The sequence below is a fragment of the Leucoraja erinacea genome, chromosome 5 (assembly GCF_028641065.1).
Source record: "Leucoraja erinacea ecotype New England chromosome 5, Leri_hhj_1, whole genome shotgun sequence".
Taxonomy (NCBI): domain Eukaryota; kingdom Metazoa; phylum Chordata; class Chondrichthyes; order Rajiformes; family Rajidae; genus Leucoraja; species Leucoraja erinaceus.
This window is the reverse complement of record NC_073381.1, coordinates 20,691,613-20,709,653: the sequence shown is the minus strand read 5'-3', so window position 1 is coordinate 20,709,653 and position 18,041 is coordinate 20,691,613. Positions and strand designations below refer to the sequence as shown.

Genomic DNA, 18,041 nt, shown 5'->3' with positions numbered 1-18,041 from the left:
AATTTGCGGTGGGACTCACTCGGGCCATGGAGGAGGCCCAGGACAGAAAGGACGGATTCGGAATGGGAGGGGGAGTTGAAGTGCTGAGCCACCGGGAGATCAGGTTGGTTATTGCGAACTGAGCGGAGGTGTTGGGCGAAGCAATCTCCAAGCCTACGCTTGATCTCACCGATGTAGAGCAGCTGACACCTAGAGCAGCAGATGCAATAGATGAGGTTGGAGGAGGTGCAGGTGAACCTCTGCCGCACCTGAAAAGACAGCTTAAGTCCTTGGATGGAGTCAAGGGGGGAGGTAAAGCGGCAAGTGTAGCATTTCCTGCTGTTGCAAGGGAAAGTACCAGGGGAGGGGGTGGTTTGGGTGCAGGGCCGGATTTAGATGAAGAAAGGACCTAGGCTATTTCACTTGTGAGCCCCCCCCTCCCAATCCCCCACCCCCACGACTAGAGGACCGACTACCCGACAGTGACAGTGTGACACTTTTAGATCCTACTGTATGTTGGCATTAAATAGTTGGTTTTAAAATACATATTGGATTCACCGCGGAGCGGGCGATGCCTTACCTGGATCGCCGTTTGAAGCTCCGGAGTGTTGGGCTTGCTGCTTCAACATCAGAGCTGTGGTTTGCGGAGCTCCCAGCCTTGGGCGGCGCTGATTTCAACATCGCGAAGCCCTGGGATCCCTTTGCCGAGGGCCGCCAGAATTAATTTCCGCTCAGCTCAGCCTGTGGACTTCGGGAGCCGCGGTCTCCAGTAGGAAGTGGCCGATTCGGAAGTTCAAGCCGCTGAGGGTGTTCTTCCGTTCCGACGTCGGAGTTCCATCATCCCGGCGAGAGGGCCTGAGCATTGGGCCGCCCGGCGATTGCGGGGGGGCTCAGGAGGAGGTGGTCCGTTGGATATGGGAAAAGGGATCATCAATGGGGGGCGAGGATTCCTTCCGATGGAAGAACGCTGTGAGGATGTGGCGACGGAAGAAGAGCTCCGAATGGCGGCGGGCGCAGAACTCATTGAGGTGGGGACGGAGGGGGACAAAGGTGAGGCCTCTGCTGAGGAAAGACCGTTCGGTATCTGAGAGGAGCAGGTCAGGGCGGATGGTGAACACACGGCAAGGATGGGGGTTGGGGCCGGAGGAAGGCAGGTGAGTGGACGCAGCCAAGGCGATGTCTGGTGGGGGGGGGGGGGGGGGGTGGGGGTGGTCGGGTAAGGGGGGTATGAGGACTGTAGTGGGTGGGGAAGAGCTGGGGTGACATGGTTTGAGGGTGGTGGGAAAACACCCAGTGGAACAGCCACTGATGTTACCAGGGTTGGGGGGACTGGCACTAGGACCCAGCGCAGTCAAACCCAGGGGAGTTGGAGTCTGCAGTGTGGAAACTTCAGGCCCGGTGCTGAATTCAGGTAAGGCGGCGGCTGCAGTGTGCTGGAGAGCGGTGGAGTGGCGAGGGTCGGTGGAGTCAATGGTGGAAGACCACGGGGAGTGGAGTCCGGGTCAGCGGTCGAAGCGTGGGAGGTCCCGGTAGGCGGATGGTCGGTAGGGCGGCAAGGTTCAGTGGGTCCGGTGCGGCGGCGATGTTCGATAGGTCCGGTGCAGCGCCGATGTTCGGTGGGCCCAGTGAGGCGGCGAGGTGAGTAGGACCCGGTGCAGCGGCGAGGTGGGTAGGCCCCCGTGGGGCGGCGATGTCAAGGATCCAAGGATCTTTGGAGCAAATTCCTCTCCGACAACGAATATAAACCTCACCTGCATTTTAATCCTACAGGAACAGGGTGGGAAGAAGTGTTGTCCAGATAGCCATGGGAGTCAGTAGGTTTGTAGTAGATGTCGGTCACAAGTCTGTTACTTGCGATGGAGATAGTGAGGTCTAGAAACGGTAGGGAGTTTTCGGAAATGGTTCAAGTGAAATTCAGTTTGAATATTAGTAGTTCTTTGTAACTCTCAGTGAATGAACAGCCCAAAGGCATTACAGATTACAATTACTTCACTACATTTAAAAACTAGTTTTATTTTCAGGCAAACATAATAATGAAATTGCAAACATAATGTGTAACTTGCCCATGATGCGACCCCACAATTTTTAATGAGTTCAGAAATCAGATGGTCTACTGTAGTAATGTTGGTTGATAGATAAGTATTGACCAGGAAACTGGAGAAGGATTCATTTGTCCCTTTCTGGTGGTGAGATTGTTTATATGCGACTGAGAGGATGGATGGAGCCATGATTTAAACCTATGATTTAAAACTAAATCTGAATTGATATCATCCCAGATACAGTGATGACAGTGTGTTTAGGTTAGAGATACAGCATGGAAAGAGGCCTTACGGCCACCGTGTCGAGGCCGACTTAATCACTAGTTCCATCTTACACCCTTATCGCATCTGCACACTAGGAACAATTTACTGACCCAATTAACCTACAAATCTGCATGTCATTGGAATATGGGAGGAAGCCAGAGCACCTGGAGAAAACCCATTTGGAAATAAGTCAAGCAAAATGTAGATTATATAAGAAAGAAAGTAAATGTAAATTGTAGTGAAATGTAATTCAAATGAAGTTAACTTACCCTATTGTGGATGAATTGTCAGGAGGTATCTGGAAAATTGAACCAAAGTGCAGAAAATGTTGCAGCGAAAGAGCATCAATGCAAATCCTAAAATTAAGTATCTGTATGTTTCTGAATATGTGGAGAGAAATCAGATTGGAGATGTTTATTGTTTGTAATCATTATTGTCACCTGACTGTCGATAACCTTTACATACTTTGGTGTGAAGATAGGTTCCAACCCGAAATGTGACCTATCCGTGTTTAGTTTAGAGATACATTACAGAAACAGGCCCTTCGGCCGGACCAGAGATCCCCTCACACAAACACTGAGACACACACACACACACACACACACACACACACACACACACACACACACACACACACACACACACACACACACACACACATCATTTTGTGCAAACCAGCATACTATAAATTCTGAAGAAGGGTTGCGGCCCGAAACGTCACCTATTTCATTCACTCCATAGATGCTGCTGCACCCGCTGAGTTTCTCCAGCATTTTTGTGTACCTTCCATCTTCCAGCATCTGCAGTTCCTTCTTGAATACTATAAATATTGTTGGTTTAGTTGGCCATTCAGCCCTTCAAGCTTGATCTGCCATTTGGTGGGATCCAGCTGACCTGACGTTCCCCAAGCTAACTTTCCTGCCTTCAACCATAAGGGGATTCCCTTAATGTTAGAATTCTATCAATTTTGAGCCTTGCATGCACTCTGATACTGGACTCTCTCTTAAGAGCAAACAGCATTTACCCTGTCTAGCCCCCAAATAATCTTTCTTACTTCAATAAGGCTACCTTTCATTCTTCCATGCTGCACAGATAGACAAGTGATGAAGAAGGTGTTCGGCACACTTGCCTTCATCAGTAAGGGTATTGAGTACAGCAGTCTGGAACTGGTGTTAGAGCTGAAAAGATGTTGTGTGAGACCATATTTGAAGTTTTGTGTGCAGTTCTGGTTGCCCTGCTATAGTCATTAAGCAAGAAATGTTGCAGAGAAGATTCACCAGGTTCTTGCTAGGGCTCGAGGACTTGAGTTATAAAGACAGGCAGGATTGGCTGGACATTTCCCCTGGAGTGTAGGAGGCTGAGAGCTGACCTTATAAAAGTATATTAAATCACGAAGCACGTTTTTTTTTTTTTTTTTGATAGTGTATGAATGTCTAAAACCAGAGGGCATAATTTTAGGATGAGAGGGGAAAGATGTAAAAGATTCCTGAGGAGCAATTTCCTATCCGCCAATTCCCTATTTGCACCCTCTTCCATACCCCGCAACACTGCTCTCTCTCCCCATCCCCGCACTCGCAACAAGGGCCGAGTCCCCCTAGTCCCCACCTTTCACCCCACCAGCCATCACATACAAAAAATAATCCTCCGTCAGTTTCGCCACCTCCAACGTGACCCCACTACTGGCCACATCTTCCCATCTCCCCCCATATCTGCCTTCCGCAAAGACCGCTCCCTCCATAACTCCCTTGTCAATTCTTCCCTTCCCTCTCGGTCCCCCCCCTCCCCGGGCACTTTCCCTTGCGGCCGCAGCAGATGCAACACTTGTCCCTTTACCTCCCCCCTCAACTCCTTTCAGGGACCCAAGCAATCGTTCCAGGTGCGACAGAGGTTTACCTGCATCTCTTCCAACCTCATCTATTGCGTCCGCTGCTCTAGATGTCAGCAGATCTATATCGGTGAGACCAAGCGGAGGTTGGGCGATCGTTTCGCCGAACACCTCCGCTCGGTCCGCAATAACCTAGCTGACCTCCCGGTGGCTCAGCACTTCAACTCCCCCTCCCACTCCGCCTCTGACCTCTCTGTCCTGGGTCTCCTCCATGGCCACAGCGAGCAGCACCGGAAATTGGAGGAACAGCACCTCATATTCCGTTTGGGGAGTCTGCACCCCGGGGGCATGAACATCGACTTCTCCCAATTCTGTTAGTCCTTGCTGTCTCCTCCCCTTCCTCAGCTCCCTTGCTGTCTCCTCCCACCCTCCAGCCTTCCGGCTACTCCTCCTTTTCCCTTTCTTGTCCCCACCCACCCCCACCCCCTGATCAGTCTGAAGAAGGGTTTCGGCCCGAAACGTTGCCTATTTCCTTCGCTCCATAGATGCTGCTGCACCCGCTGAGTTTCTCCAGCTTTTCTGTGTAACCCTATTTGCACCAGTGTGTTACCTGTTAAATCATTGCTCCTGCCTTGGGAGTTAATGTTTTTGAAGCACCATGTCAATTGCCTTCTGTCAGTTCAAATATATCGACCAGGTTCCTTTCTTGTCAAGATTTCCTCAAAAAAAAAGATTTCATTTTTCAGGCACTATTTCTCCTTCATGAAGCTATGCTTGATTAGACAATGACTTTTCATAATGTGCTATTATTACTTTTTAAATGATTGATTCTAAGATATGTTTCTAACAATAGACGTTAGGTTTATGAACTGCCTTTTGCTCCCCTCCCTTTCTAAATAAAAGTATCACAGTGCAATTTTCCCATCGTCCACTTCTCCAGAATCTAAAAAAGTTTTAGATGTTTGCATCAATGCATCCACTGGGTGGCACAGTGGTGCTTTAGGGAGTGCAGCTTTCTCACACCTTCAGCATCCAGTCCAATTCTGGCCTCTAGTGTTATCTATGTCAAGGTTGCATGTTCACCTGGGGTGTAATTACCGGACTCATACACTATTAAAGGTACAACACATCTTTATTGAACTCCACAGTATTGGATATGCAGTACATTACATGTTCAAGCTGCTGCATCTACCATCTGATGTAGGCGAGTTCCTAATATTATAAAACATGTCCTAGACGGGGCTACGACTAACAAACACTCCAATTGGCTAACATGCAATAGCAAATCTACATCTCTTCTTGTAAAAGCAACTACGGTGTCTTAAACAATATACTGAGGGAATGTGGCAGGATTATACAAAATCACCGTATCTGATGGGTGGCCTGCAAACCCATCTGGCCCTCGTGCGGTAGGAGAACCGCCTCACCCTCCTTTGCAGGAGAAAAATGGGAACCGCGAGTGGGGACACTACCGGCGACCCGGAGGACCTGGTGGGAGAAATCGCCACAGGCAAGCCAGGGGTAGACCGACGCAGGGAACACACGGCAGCAGGTACAACAGGTGGTGGAATAGCTGGTAGGGTAGCTGGAGCAGGCGTTGGTGCAAACACGAGAGTCGGGGCATCTGGACCTGTAGGCGCAACCGCGGTTCCTTCACTGGAAGGATATGTTGATGGTTGCGTCTGTAGATGACACCATCCACATCGACCAGGTAGCAACGTGGTTCTGTGGAAGGGCCAGAAACGTGTCCCAGTCGGGTATGTTCTTTGTCGATTTGTAGGAGAACCACTTGTCCACATGACAGTGGGTTAAGCGGCTTGCTGGACTTGTCGTAAAAACGCTTTTGTGTGTCGCGTTTAAATTGCTGTTGCTTCTGCACCACGGGCGGGGAGCGGACGCACGGCTGCAGCTGTTGCTGGGAGACAGGCAAGCGTGGATGTGTCTGGCGAGACATTAGTCGCTGGGCGGGGGAGCCAAGAGCGCTGTCCCGTGCGATGTTTCGTAGATTGAGCAAGTCCAGGTAAACGTCAGATTTTGCTAGGTAGGACTGTTTCGTGAGTTGTTTAGCACTCCGAACAGCACGCTCGGCTAGACAGCGGGAATTCTGGGCTGCTGGTGACGTGTTGGAAGTTCCATCTTTTGGCAAAATTCTTGAATACTTGGCTGGTGAATTGCCTGCCATTGTCAGTCTGAAGGCGTACAGGGGAGTCAACCCAGAATTGACTTTGGATCAAGCTATCCATTCATTCGTATGATCCCACTTCTGACACCATGTTATTACCGGACCCGTACACTATTAAAGGTACAACACGTCTTTATTCCAGGATTTCGTTGCTTCAGGTGTGATAGAATTGGAGGGCAAGAGGTGGAGGTGTTGCATTGCTTATCAGGGAAGATATTACAGCAGTGCTTTGGCAGGATAGATTAGAGGGCTCGTCCAGGGAGGCTATTTGGGTGGAACTGAGAAATGGGAAAGGGGTAGCAACACTTATAGAGGTGTATTATAGACTGCCAAATGGGGAGCGAGAATCGGAAGAGCAAATATGTAAGGAGATTGCAGATATTAGTAGTAAGCACAAGGTAGTGATTGTGGGAGATTTCAATTTTCCACACATAGACTGGGAAACACATTCTGTAAATAGGCTGGATGGGTTGGAGTTTGTAAAATGTGTGCAGGATAGTTTTTTGCAGCAATACATAGAAGTACCTACTAGAGAAGGGGCGGTGCTGGACCTCCTGTTAGGAAATGAGACGGGTCAGGTGGCAGAGGTTTGCGTTGGGGAACAGTTCAGGACCAGTGATCACAATATCATTAGTTTCAATATAATTATGGAAAGGGTCAGAACTGGACCTAGGGTTGAGATTTTTGATTGGAGAAAGGCTAACTTTGAGGAGATGCGAAAGGATTTAAAAGGAGTAAATTGGGACAGTTTGTTTTATGGGAAAGATGTGGAAGAGAAATGGAGGACATTTAAAGGTGAAATTTTAAGAGTACAGAATCTTTATGTCTCTGTTCGGTTGAAAGGAAATAGTAAAAATTGGAAAGAGCCATGGTTTTCAAGGGAAATTGGACACTTGGTTCGGAAAAAGAGAGAGATCTACAATAATTATAGGCAGCATAAAGTAAATGAGGTGCTTGAGGAGTATAAAAAATGTAAAAAGAATCTTAAGAAAGAAATTAGAAAAGCTAAAAGAAGATATGAGGTTGCTTTGGCAGGTAAGGTGAAAGTAAATCCAAAGGGTTCTACAGCTATATTAATAGCAAAAGGATAACGAGGGAGACTCTCTCCATTAGAGAGTCAGAGTGGACAGCTATCTGCAGAGCCAAAAGAGATGAGGGAGATATTGAACAATTTATTTTCTTCGGTATTCACCAAGGAGAAGGATATTGAATTATGTGAGGTAAGGGAAACAAGTAGAGTAGCTATGGAAACTACGAGGATCAAAGAAGAGGAAGTACTGACACTTTTGAGAAATATAAAAGTGGATAAGTCTCCAGGTCCAGACAGGATATTCCCTAGGGCATTGAGGGAAGTTAGTGTAGAAATAGCAGGGGCTATGACAGAAATATTTCAAATGTCATTAGAAATGGGAATAGTGCCGGAGGATTGGCGTACTGCGCATGTTGTTCCATTGTTTAAAAAGGGGTCTAAGAGTAAACCTAGCAATTATAGACCTGTTAGTTTGACGTCAGTGGTGGGCAAATTAATGGAAAGGATACTTAGAGATAATATATATAAGCATCTGGATAAACAGGGTCTGATTAGGAACAGTCAACATGGATTTGTGCCTGGAAGGTCATGTTTGACTAATCTTCTTGAATTTTGTTGAAGAGGTTACTCGGGAAATTGATGAGGGTAAAGCAGTGGATATTGTATATATGGACTTCAGTAAGGCCTTTGACAAGGTTCCTCACGGAAGGTTGGTTAAGAATGTTCAATGGTTGGGTATTAATGGTGGAGTAGCTAGATGGATTCAACAGTGGCTGAATGGGAGATGCCAGAGAGTAATGGTGGATGGTTGTTTGTCAGGTTGGAGGCCAGTGACTAGTGGGGTGCCACAGGGATCTGTGTTGGGTCCACTGTTGTTTGTCATGTACATCAATGATCTGGATGATGGTGTGGTAAATTGGATTAGTAAGTATGCAGATGATACTAAGATAGGTGGGGTTGTGGATAATGAAGTAGATTTTCAAATTCTACAGTGAGATTTATGCCAGTTGGAAGAGTGGGCTGAAAGATGGCAGATGGAGTTTAATGCTGATAAGTGTGAGGTGCTACATCTTGGCAGGACAAATAAAAATAGGACGTACATGGTAAATGGTAGGGAATTGAAGAATGCAGGTGAACAGAGGGATCTGGGAATAACTGTGCACAGTTCCCTGAAAGTGGAATCTCATGTAGATAGGGTGGTAAAGAAAGCTTTTGGTGTGCTGGCCTTTGTAAATCAGAGCATTGAGTTTAGAAGTTGGGATGTAATGTTAAAATTGTACAATGCATTGGTGAGGCCAATTTTGGAGTATGGTGTACAATTTTGGTCGCCTAATTACAGGAAGGATGTCAACAAAATAGAGAGAGTACAGAGGAGATTTACTAGAATGTTGCCTGGGTTTCAGCAACTAAGTTACAGAGAAAGGTTTTTGAACAAGTTAGGGCTTTATTCTTTGGAGCGCAGAAGGTTAAGGGGGGGACTTGATAGAGGTCTTTAAAATGATGAGAGGGACAGACAGAGTTGACGTGGATAAGCTTTTCCCACTGAGAGTAGGGAAGATTCAAACAAGGGGACATGACTTGAGAATTAAGGGACAGAAGTTTAGGGGTAACATGAGGGGGAACATCTTTACTCAGAGAGTGGTGGCTGTGTGGAATGAGCTTCCAGTGAAGGTGGTGGAGGCAGGTTCATTTTTATCATTTAAAAATAAATTGGATAGTTATATGGACGGGAAAGGAATGGAGGGTTATGGTCTGAACGCAGGTGTATGGGACTAGGGGAGAATACGTGTTCGGCACTAGAAGGGTCGAGATGGCCTGTTTCCGTGCTGTAATTGTTATATGGTTATTGAACATGCAGTACATTACATGTCCAAGCTGCTGCATCTACCGTCTGATCTAGGCGAGTTCCTAATATAATAAAACATGTACCAGGCGGGGCAACTACTAACAAACACTCTAATTGGCTAACATGATTGATTCTAAGATATTTTTCTAACAATAGATGTTAGGTTTATGATCTGCTTTTTGCTCCCCTCCCTTTCTAAATAGAAGTATCACAGTGCAATGTTCCTATTGTCCACTTCTCCGGAATCTAAAGAATTTTAGATGGTGGCACAGTGGTGCTTTAGGGAGTGCAGCTTTCTCACAGCTTCTGGCCTCTAGTGTTATCTATGTCAAGGTTGCATGTTCACCTGGGGTAAACCATGTGGGTTTTTCCTGGGGCCTCCAATTTCCTACCACATTCCAAGGATATGGTAGTTATTAAATTAATTGGCTGCTGTAGATTAGCCCTAGTAAGTCTTTTGTGTGGGAATCTGGCGACTGCTAATGGGCATGTGTGAGAGAATTTGTAAGGTAATAATGGCGGAATGGGATTGCTCAGAAATGCGCCAAATGACCATCTTTTGCATTGTAAGAAAATATGGTATAATTATCTCCATAGTCATAGAATCCTACAGAAATGGCCCTTCAATCCACCACTTCCATGCTAACCTTTATTTGCCCAACTACACTAACCCAATTGCTCATGTTAGGTCCATATCCTTTGATGCCTTGCACTTAAGTGTCTATCTAAATATCTCTTTGACAGTGATTGTATCTGATTCCACCAGCTCATTGTGTTGCCTGTTCCAGATATCAGCCGCTTCTGTGGGAGAACAAAGAAATGTTCTCCTCTAATCCCCTTTAAAATCCCATCTTCTCATCTAAAACCTAGGCCTTCTTGTTTTTAGGGGAAACAAACCTAGGCCTTCTTGTCTCCAGGGAAAACAAACCAACCCTAATCAATCTCTCCCCAGATCTAAAGTCCTCCAATCCTGACAACATCCTGGTGAATGTCTTCTCAGTTTTCTTCTGCACATCCGCATCCTTTCTATATTCAGTTTGTCAGTACTGCACAATGTACTCCTGCTGTGGCTTAATCAGTTTTTTACAAAGTTGAAACTTTTCTTGATTCATCCTAACATGCAAGCCATTTGGACCAGGGCACATATCTGTTTGTTGTCCCCATTAGTCAGCCTCATTATGCATCAGGGAAAAAGGTGGTGAACCTGAGAACCATTGCCTTGACGTTCCAAGAACAGCTTTTTCCCCACAACCATCAGATTTTTGAACCACTCTGCACAACCTTAACGACAACCCTTCTCAGTACCGAACTACTATGGAGGTAGTGGTTTTCAGGTTCTTGTACTACATTCCTGGTGGTTGCATAGAGAAGAGAGCATGGGCAGGGTAGTGTGGGTCTTTGATGATGTTAGCTGCCTTCTTGAACCAGTGCTTCCTGTCGATCCCTGCAATGATTTGGGGAGATTTGTTGTTCTGGCACCACTCAACCTGATTATGGATCTTCCTGTAGTCTGACTCGTCGTTGCCTGTTTTGCGTTCAATGATGGTTGTATCGTTTGTAAATTTAAAGATGGATTTGGAGCAGTGTCTCGCCACAAAGTATAAAGGAATGCACAGCTGCAGCCCAATTTGAGTGTTTCCATCATTCTAGATTTCCACCTTTTGCAGTTTTTTTTTAGTTCATTGTATAAGTGCATGTTGTTGAATCTTATTGAGCATATGGTTGGCTTTGGGATTTACAATAATGTTTTCTTGCTTTTAAGTCATGCAGAAAGCATCTATCCATCTTTCTAGTTAATTTATGTGAAATCAAAGCCTGTTAGGACTTTAAACTCCCTTTGCTCTGCTCTGATGTTGCAGTAAAATAGCTGAGTGAGGATCATCGTCGAGTATGATGTGGCAGCCACCAGCTACTAGTGGATTTAATGCTACCATAATTTGGTACTTGTTCCTTGTGACCAAGCAAAAACATCTCACCAGGCACTGACCACCAGTAGATATTGAATTTCAGAAGGTGGCTTCCCTCATTTCCAGCTTCCAAGCAAACCTTGATAGAAGCTTGGAAGTTCTCAACCCTAATGCTCCACATTGAATGAATGATCCCCATTGCCCTTTAAGCTTCTCCCTGTCTGATTCATCATTCGTAAATTTTCAGCCTATATGTTTCTAGGCATGAGAGTCACCTCGCAAAATCAGAGGCGGCAGCCAATTTATAAATATAGAAATAACTAGTAACATCTCAGTGAGGCAGTATGTTGTAGGTGGCATTTTATTAACATTTCTCAGAAGAGTTTTGGCCATTTTCATTATTTAAAAAAGAGATTACAAGAGAAGACTTAAAAGTAAGTAAACTTTGTCCAAGAGATTGAGGCTAGGTAAATACAAAACTCCCTCCAGCACCTCACCTTGATTGTTTAATTAACTTTCTGCCGACTAGTTAGCACGCAACAAAAGCATTTCACTACCACTGTACACATGACAATAAACTGATGGTGGCCACAGGTACAAATCACTTCTTTCCCTAAGTAGCGCATGACTGTGAATTGTGTAATCAATTGATAATTTTAATGAAAATAATTTCATCCCAGATCATAATGTGGGGGAGTGGAGTCTCACAGTGGGGATTGTAAGAATCGTTTATGCAGATACTATTCAGTAACCATTGTAAAGTTGGACATTTTGGCATTTTATTTCATTAAACAGATATGTGCCCGGGTCCAAATGCCGTGAATGTGCTTTCATGTTACAATTGGAATTTGGCCCAAGTAGACCAAGGTCACACAACCATCATATAGGAAAGAGCCATAATGGCCTGTGCCGCGAAATCCTTAATTTATTTTTTCTGTTAAGTTGATCTCTTCTTCCTTTAAAGGTATTGGATGAAGCTGATCGAATGCTGGATATGGGATTTGAACCTCAGATTATGAAGATCATTTTGGACATACGACCTGATAGACAGACGATTATGACTAGGTAGAAAATGGTACCTGATACACTCCCAGTAACTTTCTGGCAAGAACAAAAATCAAGCCTACATAATTGATGAAAAGGTTTAAAGCACACTATCCTGTGCTCCATTGTTGAATGTAGACAGATGCATGGGATTGTATGGAGAGTTTGGTGATAAGAGGGAGAGCCCTCCTTATGCCCATGTCGATGGTAGAACCGATCAGGCTCGCTCCATTTGCAGATTTAATAGCGGGATTGCAAAAATAATGGTGCTGCATTTTAGCTCTTTACCATTGCTGTGGGTATCAGCTATTTATGGAACTGTCCATGATCAAAACAATCCAAAGGTCTAGCAGAGGTGGCAGCTGCTGGCAGTTACCCATATCACACAATGCTGCTGCCTATGTCTTTCAGGGAACTGGTGAAATGGCTCCATAGAGTTTGAGACCAGCCTGTACTCTTTGCCCTTTACCGGAACAGTTTAAGTGCATTAAATGACATGCTGAGGTAGGAACACCATATAGTATTGTTCACCTTTTTTCCCCCTCTCTCCAGCGCAACATGGCCTGATGGAGTTCGTCGGTTATCAAGATCATATCTGAAGAATCCGATGATGGTCTATGTCGGAACCCTAGATTTAGCAGTGAGTACATGGAAACTATTTTTAATTTCTTCAGTTCTTGGTGGGGGAAAAAGTAAAACAATTTCCATTGTGGCAGCTGCATTATGCATGAGCGAATTGCTTACAAATGTAGACTTTGCAAGTTTTGAAGTTTGTAAGCAGGTCTTTGTTGTACCATCACCAGGATGCAGAGTGTGTACAAAACTGTACACCATCTCTGATTACATTGCAGGGGTTTTAATGAGCTGGAATGCCTAGGGCAGCATGGTGGCGCAGCGGTATAGTTGCTGCCTTACAGCGCTGGAGACCTGTGGTCGATCCTGACTACGGATGCTGGCTGTACAGAGTTTGTACGTTCCCCCTATGACCTGCGGGTGTTTTCTCCGAGATCTTTAGAAGTTTAGGGGTAACATGAGGGGGAACTTCTTTACTCAGAGAGTGGTGGCTGTGTGGAATGAGCTTCCAGTGAAGGTGGTGGAGGCAGGTTTGTTTTTATCATTTAAAAATAAATTGGATAGTTATATGGACGGGAAAGGAATGGAGGGTTATGGTCTGAGCGCAGGTATATGGGACTGGGGAGAATAAGTGTTCGGCACGGACTAGAAGGGTCGAGATGGCCTGTTTCCGTGCTGTAATTGTTATATGGTTATATCTTCAGTTTCCTCCCACAGCCCAAAGACGTGCAGGTATGTAGATTAATTGGCTTGGTAAATCTAAAAATTGTCCCTAGTGGGTGTAGGATAGTGTTAATATGAGGGGATCGCTGGTCGACGCGGACCCAGTGGGCCGAATGGCCTGTTTCTGCGCTGTGTCTCTAAACTAAACTAAGCCTAAAAGGAGTTGATATAATACAGAGGCAATGAGTGTGAAGACAGAAGAAATTGCTATAAAAAATAAAGTCAGATATCTGACCAGCGTGTTCCTATTTTCATTGGGAGATTCATTGTTATGTTCCTGCAGAGTGGATGTATCTCCTGTGCAAGTATAGAGGGAAGCTCTTGGTCGGTATTTAGATTGTATGCCCAAGAGTTCTGTGAGGAACCAGCACTGTGCTATTTAATGCTGGGGAGTTCCAGTGTAGACAAATACTAAAGCAACTGTATGAATGTGTCTGTGTAACACACAAAGCAGGAGAGTACTTGTAGCATGACACTTAATCCTGTCTCTTGCAGGCAGTAGAGACTGTTGAGCAAAATGTATTGGTTATCCCTGAAGAAGAGAAACGAAGCTATACACTTCACTTCATTCAATCCATGAAGGCTGAGGACAAAGTCATCATTTTTGTTGGAAGAAAGATCATGTAAGTATAGTGGCAGGTGTGTGAGAATAGTTTTTCTTTGCCTATTCTTAATTTTTAATGCCCAGAATTTTACAAAGGCTGATTTTACACTGATCCCGTATCTCATGTATTTTCCAACCTAGTTTTCATACTCTTCAATATACCAAAGTCATTAGAGTCATAGAGTGATACAGTGTGGAACCAGGCCCAACTTGCCCACACTGGCCAACAATGTCCCAGCTACACTAGTTGCACTTGCCTGCGCTTGGTCCATGTCCCTCAAAACCTGTCCTCTCCATGTACCTGTCTAACAGTCTCTTAAACAATGGATCAACTCCCAGGATCAACTACCTGTGGCAGCTTGTTCCATACCCCCACCATTCTTTGTGTGAAAAAGTTACCCCTCGGATTCCTATTAAATTTTTTCCTGTTCAACTTGAACCTCTGGTCCTCGATTCCCCTACTCTGGGCAAGAGACTCTGTGCATCTACCCGATCTATTTCTCTCATGAATTTGTACACCTCTATTAGATCCACCCCCTCATCCTTCTGAGCTCCAATGGAATAGAGACCCAGCCTACTCAACCTCTCCCTATAGCTCACACCTTCAAGACCTGGCAACATCCTAGTAAATCTGTTCTGAACCCTTTCAACCCTGACAATATCTTTCCTATAACATGGTGCCCAGAACTGAACACAATATTCTAAATGCAGTCTCACCAACGTCTTATACAACTGCAACGTAACCTCCCAACTTCTGTAATCAATACTCTGACTGACGAAGGCCAAAATGCCAAAAGCCTTTTTGACCACCTTATCCACCTGCGACTTGACGTTCAAGGAACCATGCACAGATGCACCTGTACTCGTTGATCCCTCTGCTCTACAACACTACCCAGAGACCTACCATTTACTGTGTAGATCCTGCCCTTGATCGGCATCCCAAAATGCAACACCTCATACTACTCTCTATTAAATTCCATCAACCATTCCTCCGCGCACCTGGCCAATTGATCCAGATCCTGCTGCAATCTTTCACAACCATCTTCACTATCTGCAAAACCGCTCACCTTTGTATCATCAGCAAACTTGCTAATCTTGGCCAGTATGTTCTCATCCAAATCATTGATGTAGATGACAAACAGTAACGGGCCCAGCACCGAACCCTGAGGCACACCACAAGTCACAGGCCTCCAGTCGGAGAAGCAACCTTCCACTATCACTCTCTGTTAACCATCAAGTCAAGTCAAGTCAAGTCAAGTTTATTTGTCACATACACATACGAGATGTGCAGTGAAATGAAAGTGGCAATGCTCGCGGAACAACAAAACAACCAAACAAATTATAAACACAATCATAACACACATATTATTTTACATAATAAATAATAGAAGGAAAAACGTTCTGTACAGTTAGTCCCTGGTGAGAAAGGCGTTTACAGTCCGAATTGCCTCTGGGAAGAAACTCCTTCTCAACCTCTCCGTTCTCACTGCATGGCAACGGAGGCGTTTGCCTGACCGTAGCGGCTGGAACAGTCTGTTGCAGGGGTGGAAGAGGTCTCTCATGATTTTGTTTGCTCTGGAGTTGCACCTCCTGTTGTATAGTTCCTGCAGGGGGGTGAGTGAAGTTCCCATAGTGCGTTCGGCCGAACGCACTACTCTCTGCAGAGCCTTCTTGTCCTTGGCAGAGCAATTCCCGAACCAGATGGTAATGTTCCCGGACAAGATGCTTTCCACCGCCGCTGCGTAGAAGCACTGGAGGATCCTCGGAGACACTCTGAATTTCCTCAATTGCCTGAGGTGGTAAAGGCGCTGCCTTGCCTTACTCACCAGTGCTGAGGCGTGTGATGACCATGTCATATCCTCAGAGATGTGGACTCCCAGATATTTAAAACAGTTCACCCTATCCACAGGATCCCCATTTATACTCAATGGAGTGTACGTCCTCGGATGATGTGCCCTCCTAAAGTCCATGATCAGCTCCTTCGTTTTTTTGATGTTCAAGAGGAGGCTGTTCTCCTGGCACCAGAGTGCTAGATCAGCCACCTCCTCCCGGTAGGCCCTCTCATCATTGTCTGAGATCAGGCCCACCACCACAGTGTCATCAGCAAACTTAATTATTGAATTGGAGCTGAACCTAGCCACACAGTCATGTGTGTACAGGGAGTACAATAGGGGGCTGAGGACGCAACCCTGGGGCGATCCTGTGCTCAGGGTGAGGGACTTCGATGTATTCCCTCCCATCTTGACTACCTGGGGCCTGGCGGTGAGAAAGTCCAGGACCCAGGCACACAGGGAGGTGTTGAGCCCCAATTCCAGTAGCTTCTGGTGGGGACTATCGTGTTGAAGGCTGAACTGTAGTCTATGAACAGCATCCTCACGTAGCCCCCCTTCTGGCTGTCCAGATGGGAGAGAGCGGTGTGCAAGACCTGGGAGACCGCATCGTCCGTGGACCTGTTCGGACGGTATGCAAACTGCAACGGGTCCATGTTCCGAGGGAGGAAGGCGCAGATGTGATTCTTCACCAGCCTCTCAAAGCATTTCATGACTACCGAGGTAAGGGCCACCGGACGGTAGTCATTCAGGCAGGCTGGGGAGGCATTTTTTGGTACTGGTACGATGATGGATTTTTTGAAGCAGGCAGGGACCACGGACTTGTCCAGGGAGAGGTTGAATAATGTAGTGAGCACTGGAGCTAGCTGCGTAGCACAGGACTTGAGTACTCGCCCCGGGATGCCATATAACAATAATAACCATATAACAATTGATAACCATATAACAATTACAGCATGGAAACAGGCCATCTCGGCCCTACAAGTCCGTGCCGAACAATTTTTTTTCCCCTTAGTCCCACCTGCCTGCACTCATACCATAACCCTCCATTCCCTTCTCATCCATATGCCTATCCAATTTATTTTTAAATGATACCAATGAACCTGCCTCCACCACTTCCACTGGAAGCTCATTCCACACCGCTACCACTCTCTGAGTAAAGAAGTTCCCCCTCATATTACCCCTAAACTTCTGTCCCTTAATTCTGAAGTCATGTCCTCTTGTTTGAATCTTCCCTATTCTCAAAGGGAAAAGCTTGTCCACATCAACTCTGTCTATCCCTCTCATCATTTTAAAGACCTCTATCAGGTCCCCCCTTAACCTTCTGCGCTCCAGAGAATAAAGACCTAACTTATTCAACCTATCTCTGTAACTTAGTTGTTGAAACCCAGGCAACATTCTAGTAAAAATCATGTTTCCTTCCATGAAGCCAATTTGCTATCCATTCAGCTATCTCTCCTTGGATCCCATGCAATCTATCCTTCCAGAGCAGCCTACCATGCGGAACATTGTCGAACGCCTTACTAAAATCCATGTACACAACATCTACAGCTCTGCCCTCATCAACCTTTTTGCTCACGTCTTCAAAAAAATCAATCAGATTTGTGAGACACAACCTCCCACAAACAAAACCATGCTGACTATCCCTAATCAGCCCTTGCCCATCCATATGCCTGTATATCCTATCCCTCAGAATACTCTCCAGTATCTTTCCAACAACAGATGTTAAGCTCACTGGCCTATAGTTCCCAGCATTTTCCCTGCAGCCCTTGAAAAGAGGCACAACATTTGCCACCAGTCTTCCGGCACCTCTCCTGTATTTAAGGACGACTTGTAAATTTCAACCAGGGCTCCTGCAATTTCCTCTCTAGTTTGGAGCAATGTCCTCAGATATATCTGATCAGGCCCTGGAGATTTGTCTACCTTCATACGTGACAGTACCTTCAGTACTTCTTCAACGGTAACACTAACTGCTCTCAAGACACTTCCATTGACTGCCCCAAGTTCCTCCATCCTACTGTCTTTCTCTTTGGTAAATACAGAGGAGAAATACTCATTGAGGACTTGCCCATCTCCTGTGGCTCCATACAGAGGTGACTGCTTAGATTCCTGAGAGGTCCCACTCTCTCTCTCTCTAGTTACCCTTTTCCGCTTTATGTATTTATAAAATCTTTTGGGATTGTTCTTAATGTTACC

General features: G+C 45.6%; 1 protein-coding gene across 1 annotated transcript in view; it reads left to right on the top strand.

Annotated features, from left to right (window-relative positions):
- Positions 1-18,041, top strand: part of ddx43 (DEAD (Asp-Glu-Ala-Asp) box polypeptide 43) — a 74,189-nt gene that overhangs the window by 47,633 nt on the left and 8,515 nt on the right. Inside the window, exons 10-12 of the mRNA XM_055635218.1 lie at positions 12,037-12,137; positions 12,669-12,756; positions 13,908-14,035. Of these exons, the coding sequence (XP_055491193.1) occupies positions 12,037-12,137; positions 12,669-12,756; positions 13,908-14,035 (317 nt within the window). The remainder of the gene's footprint in view (positions 1-12,036; positions 12,138-12,668; positions 12,757-13,907; positions 14,036-18,041) is intronic.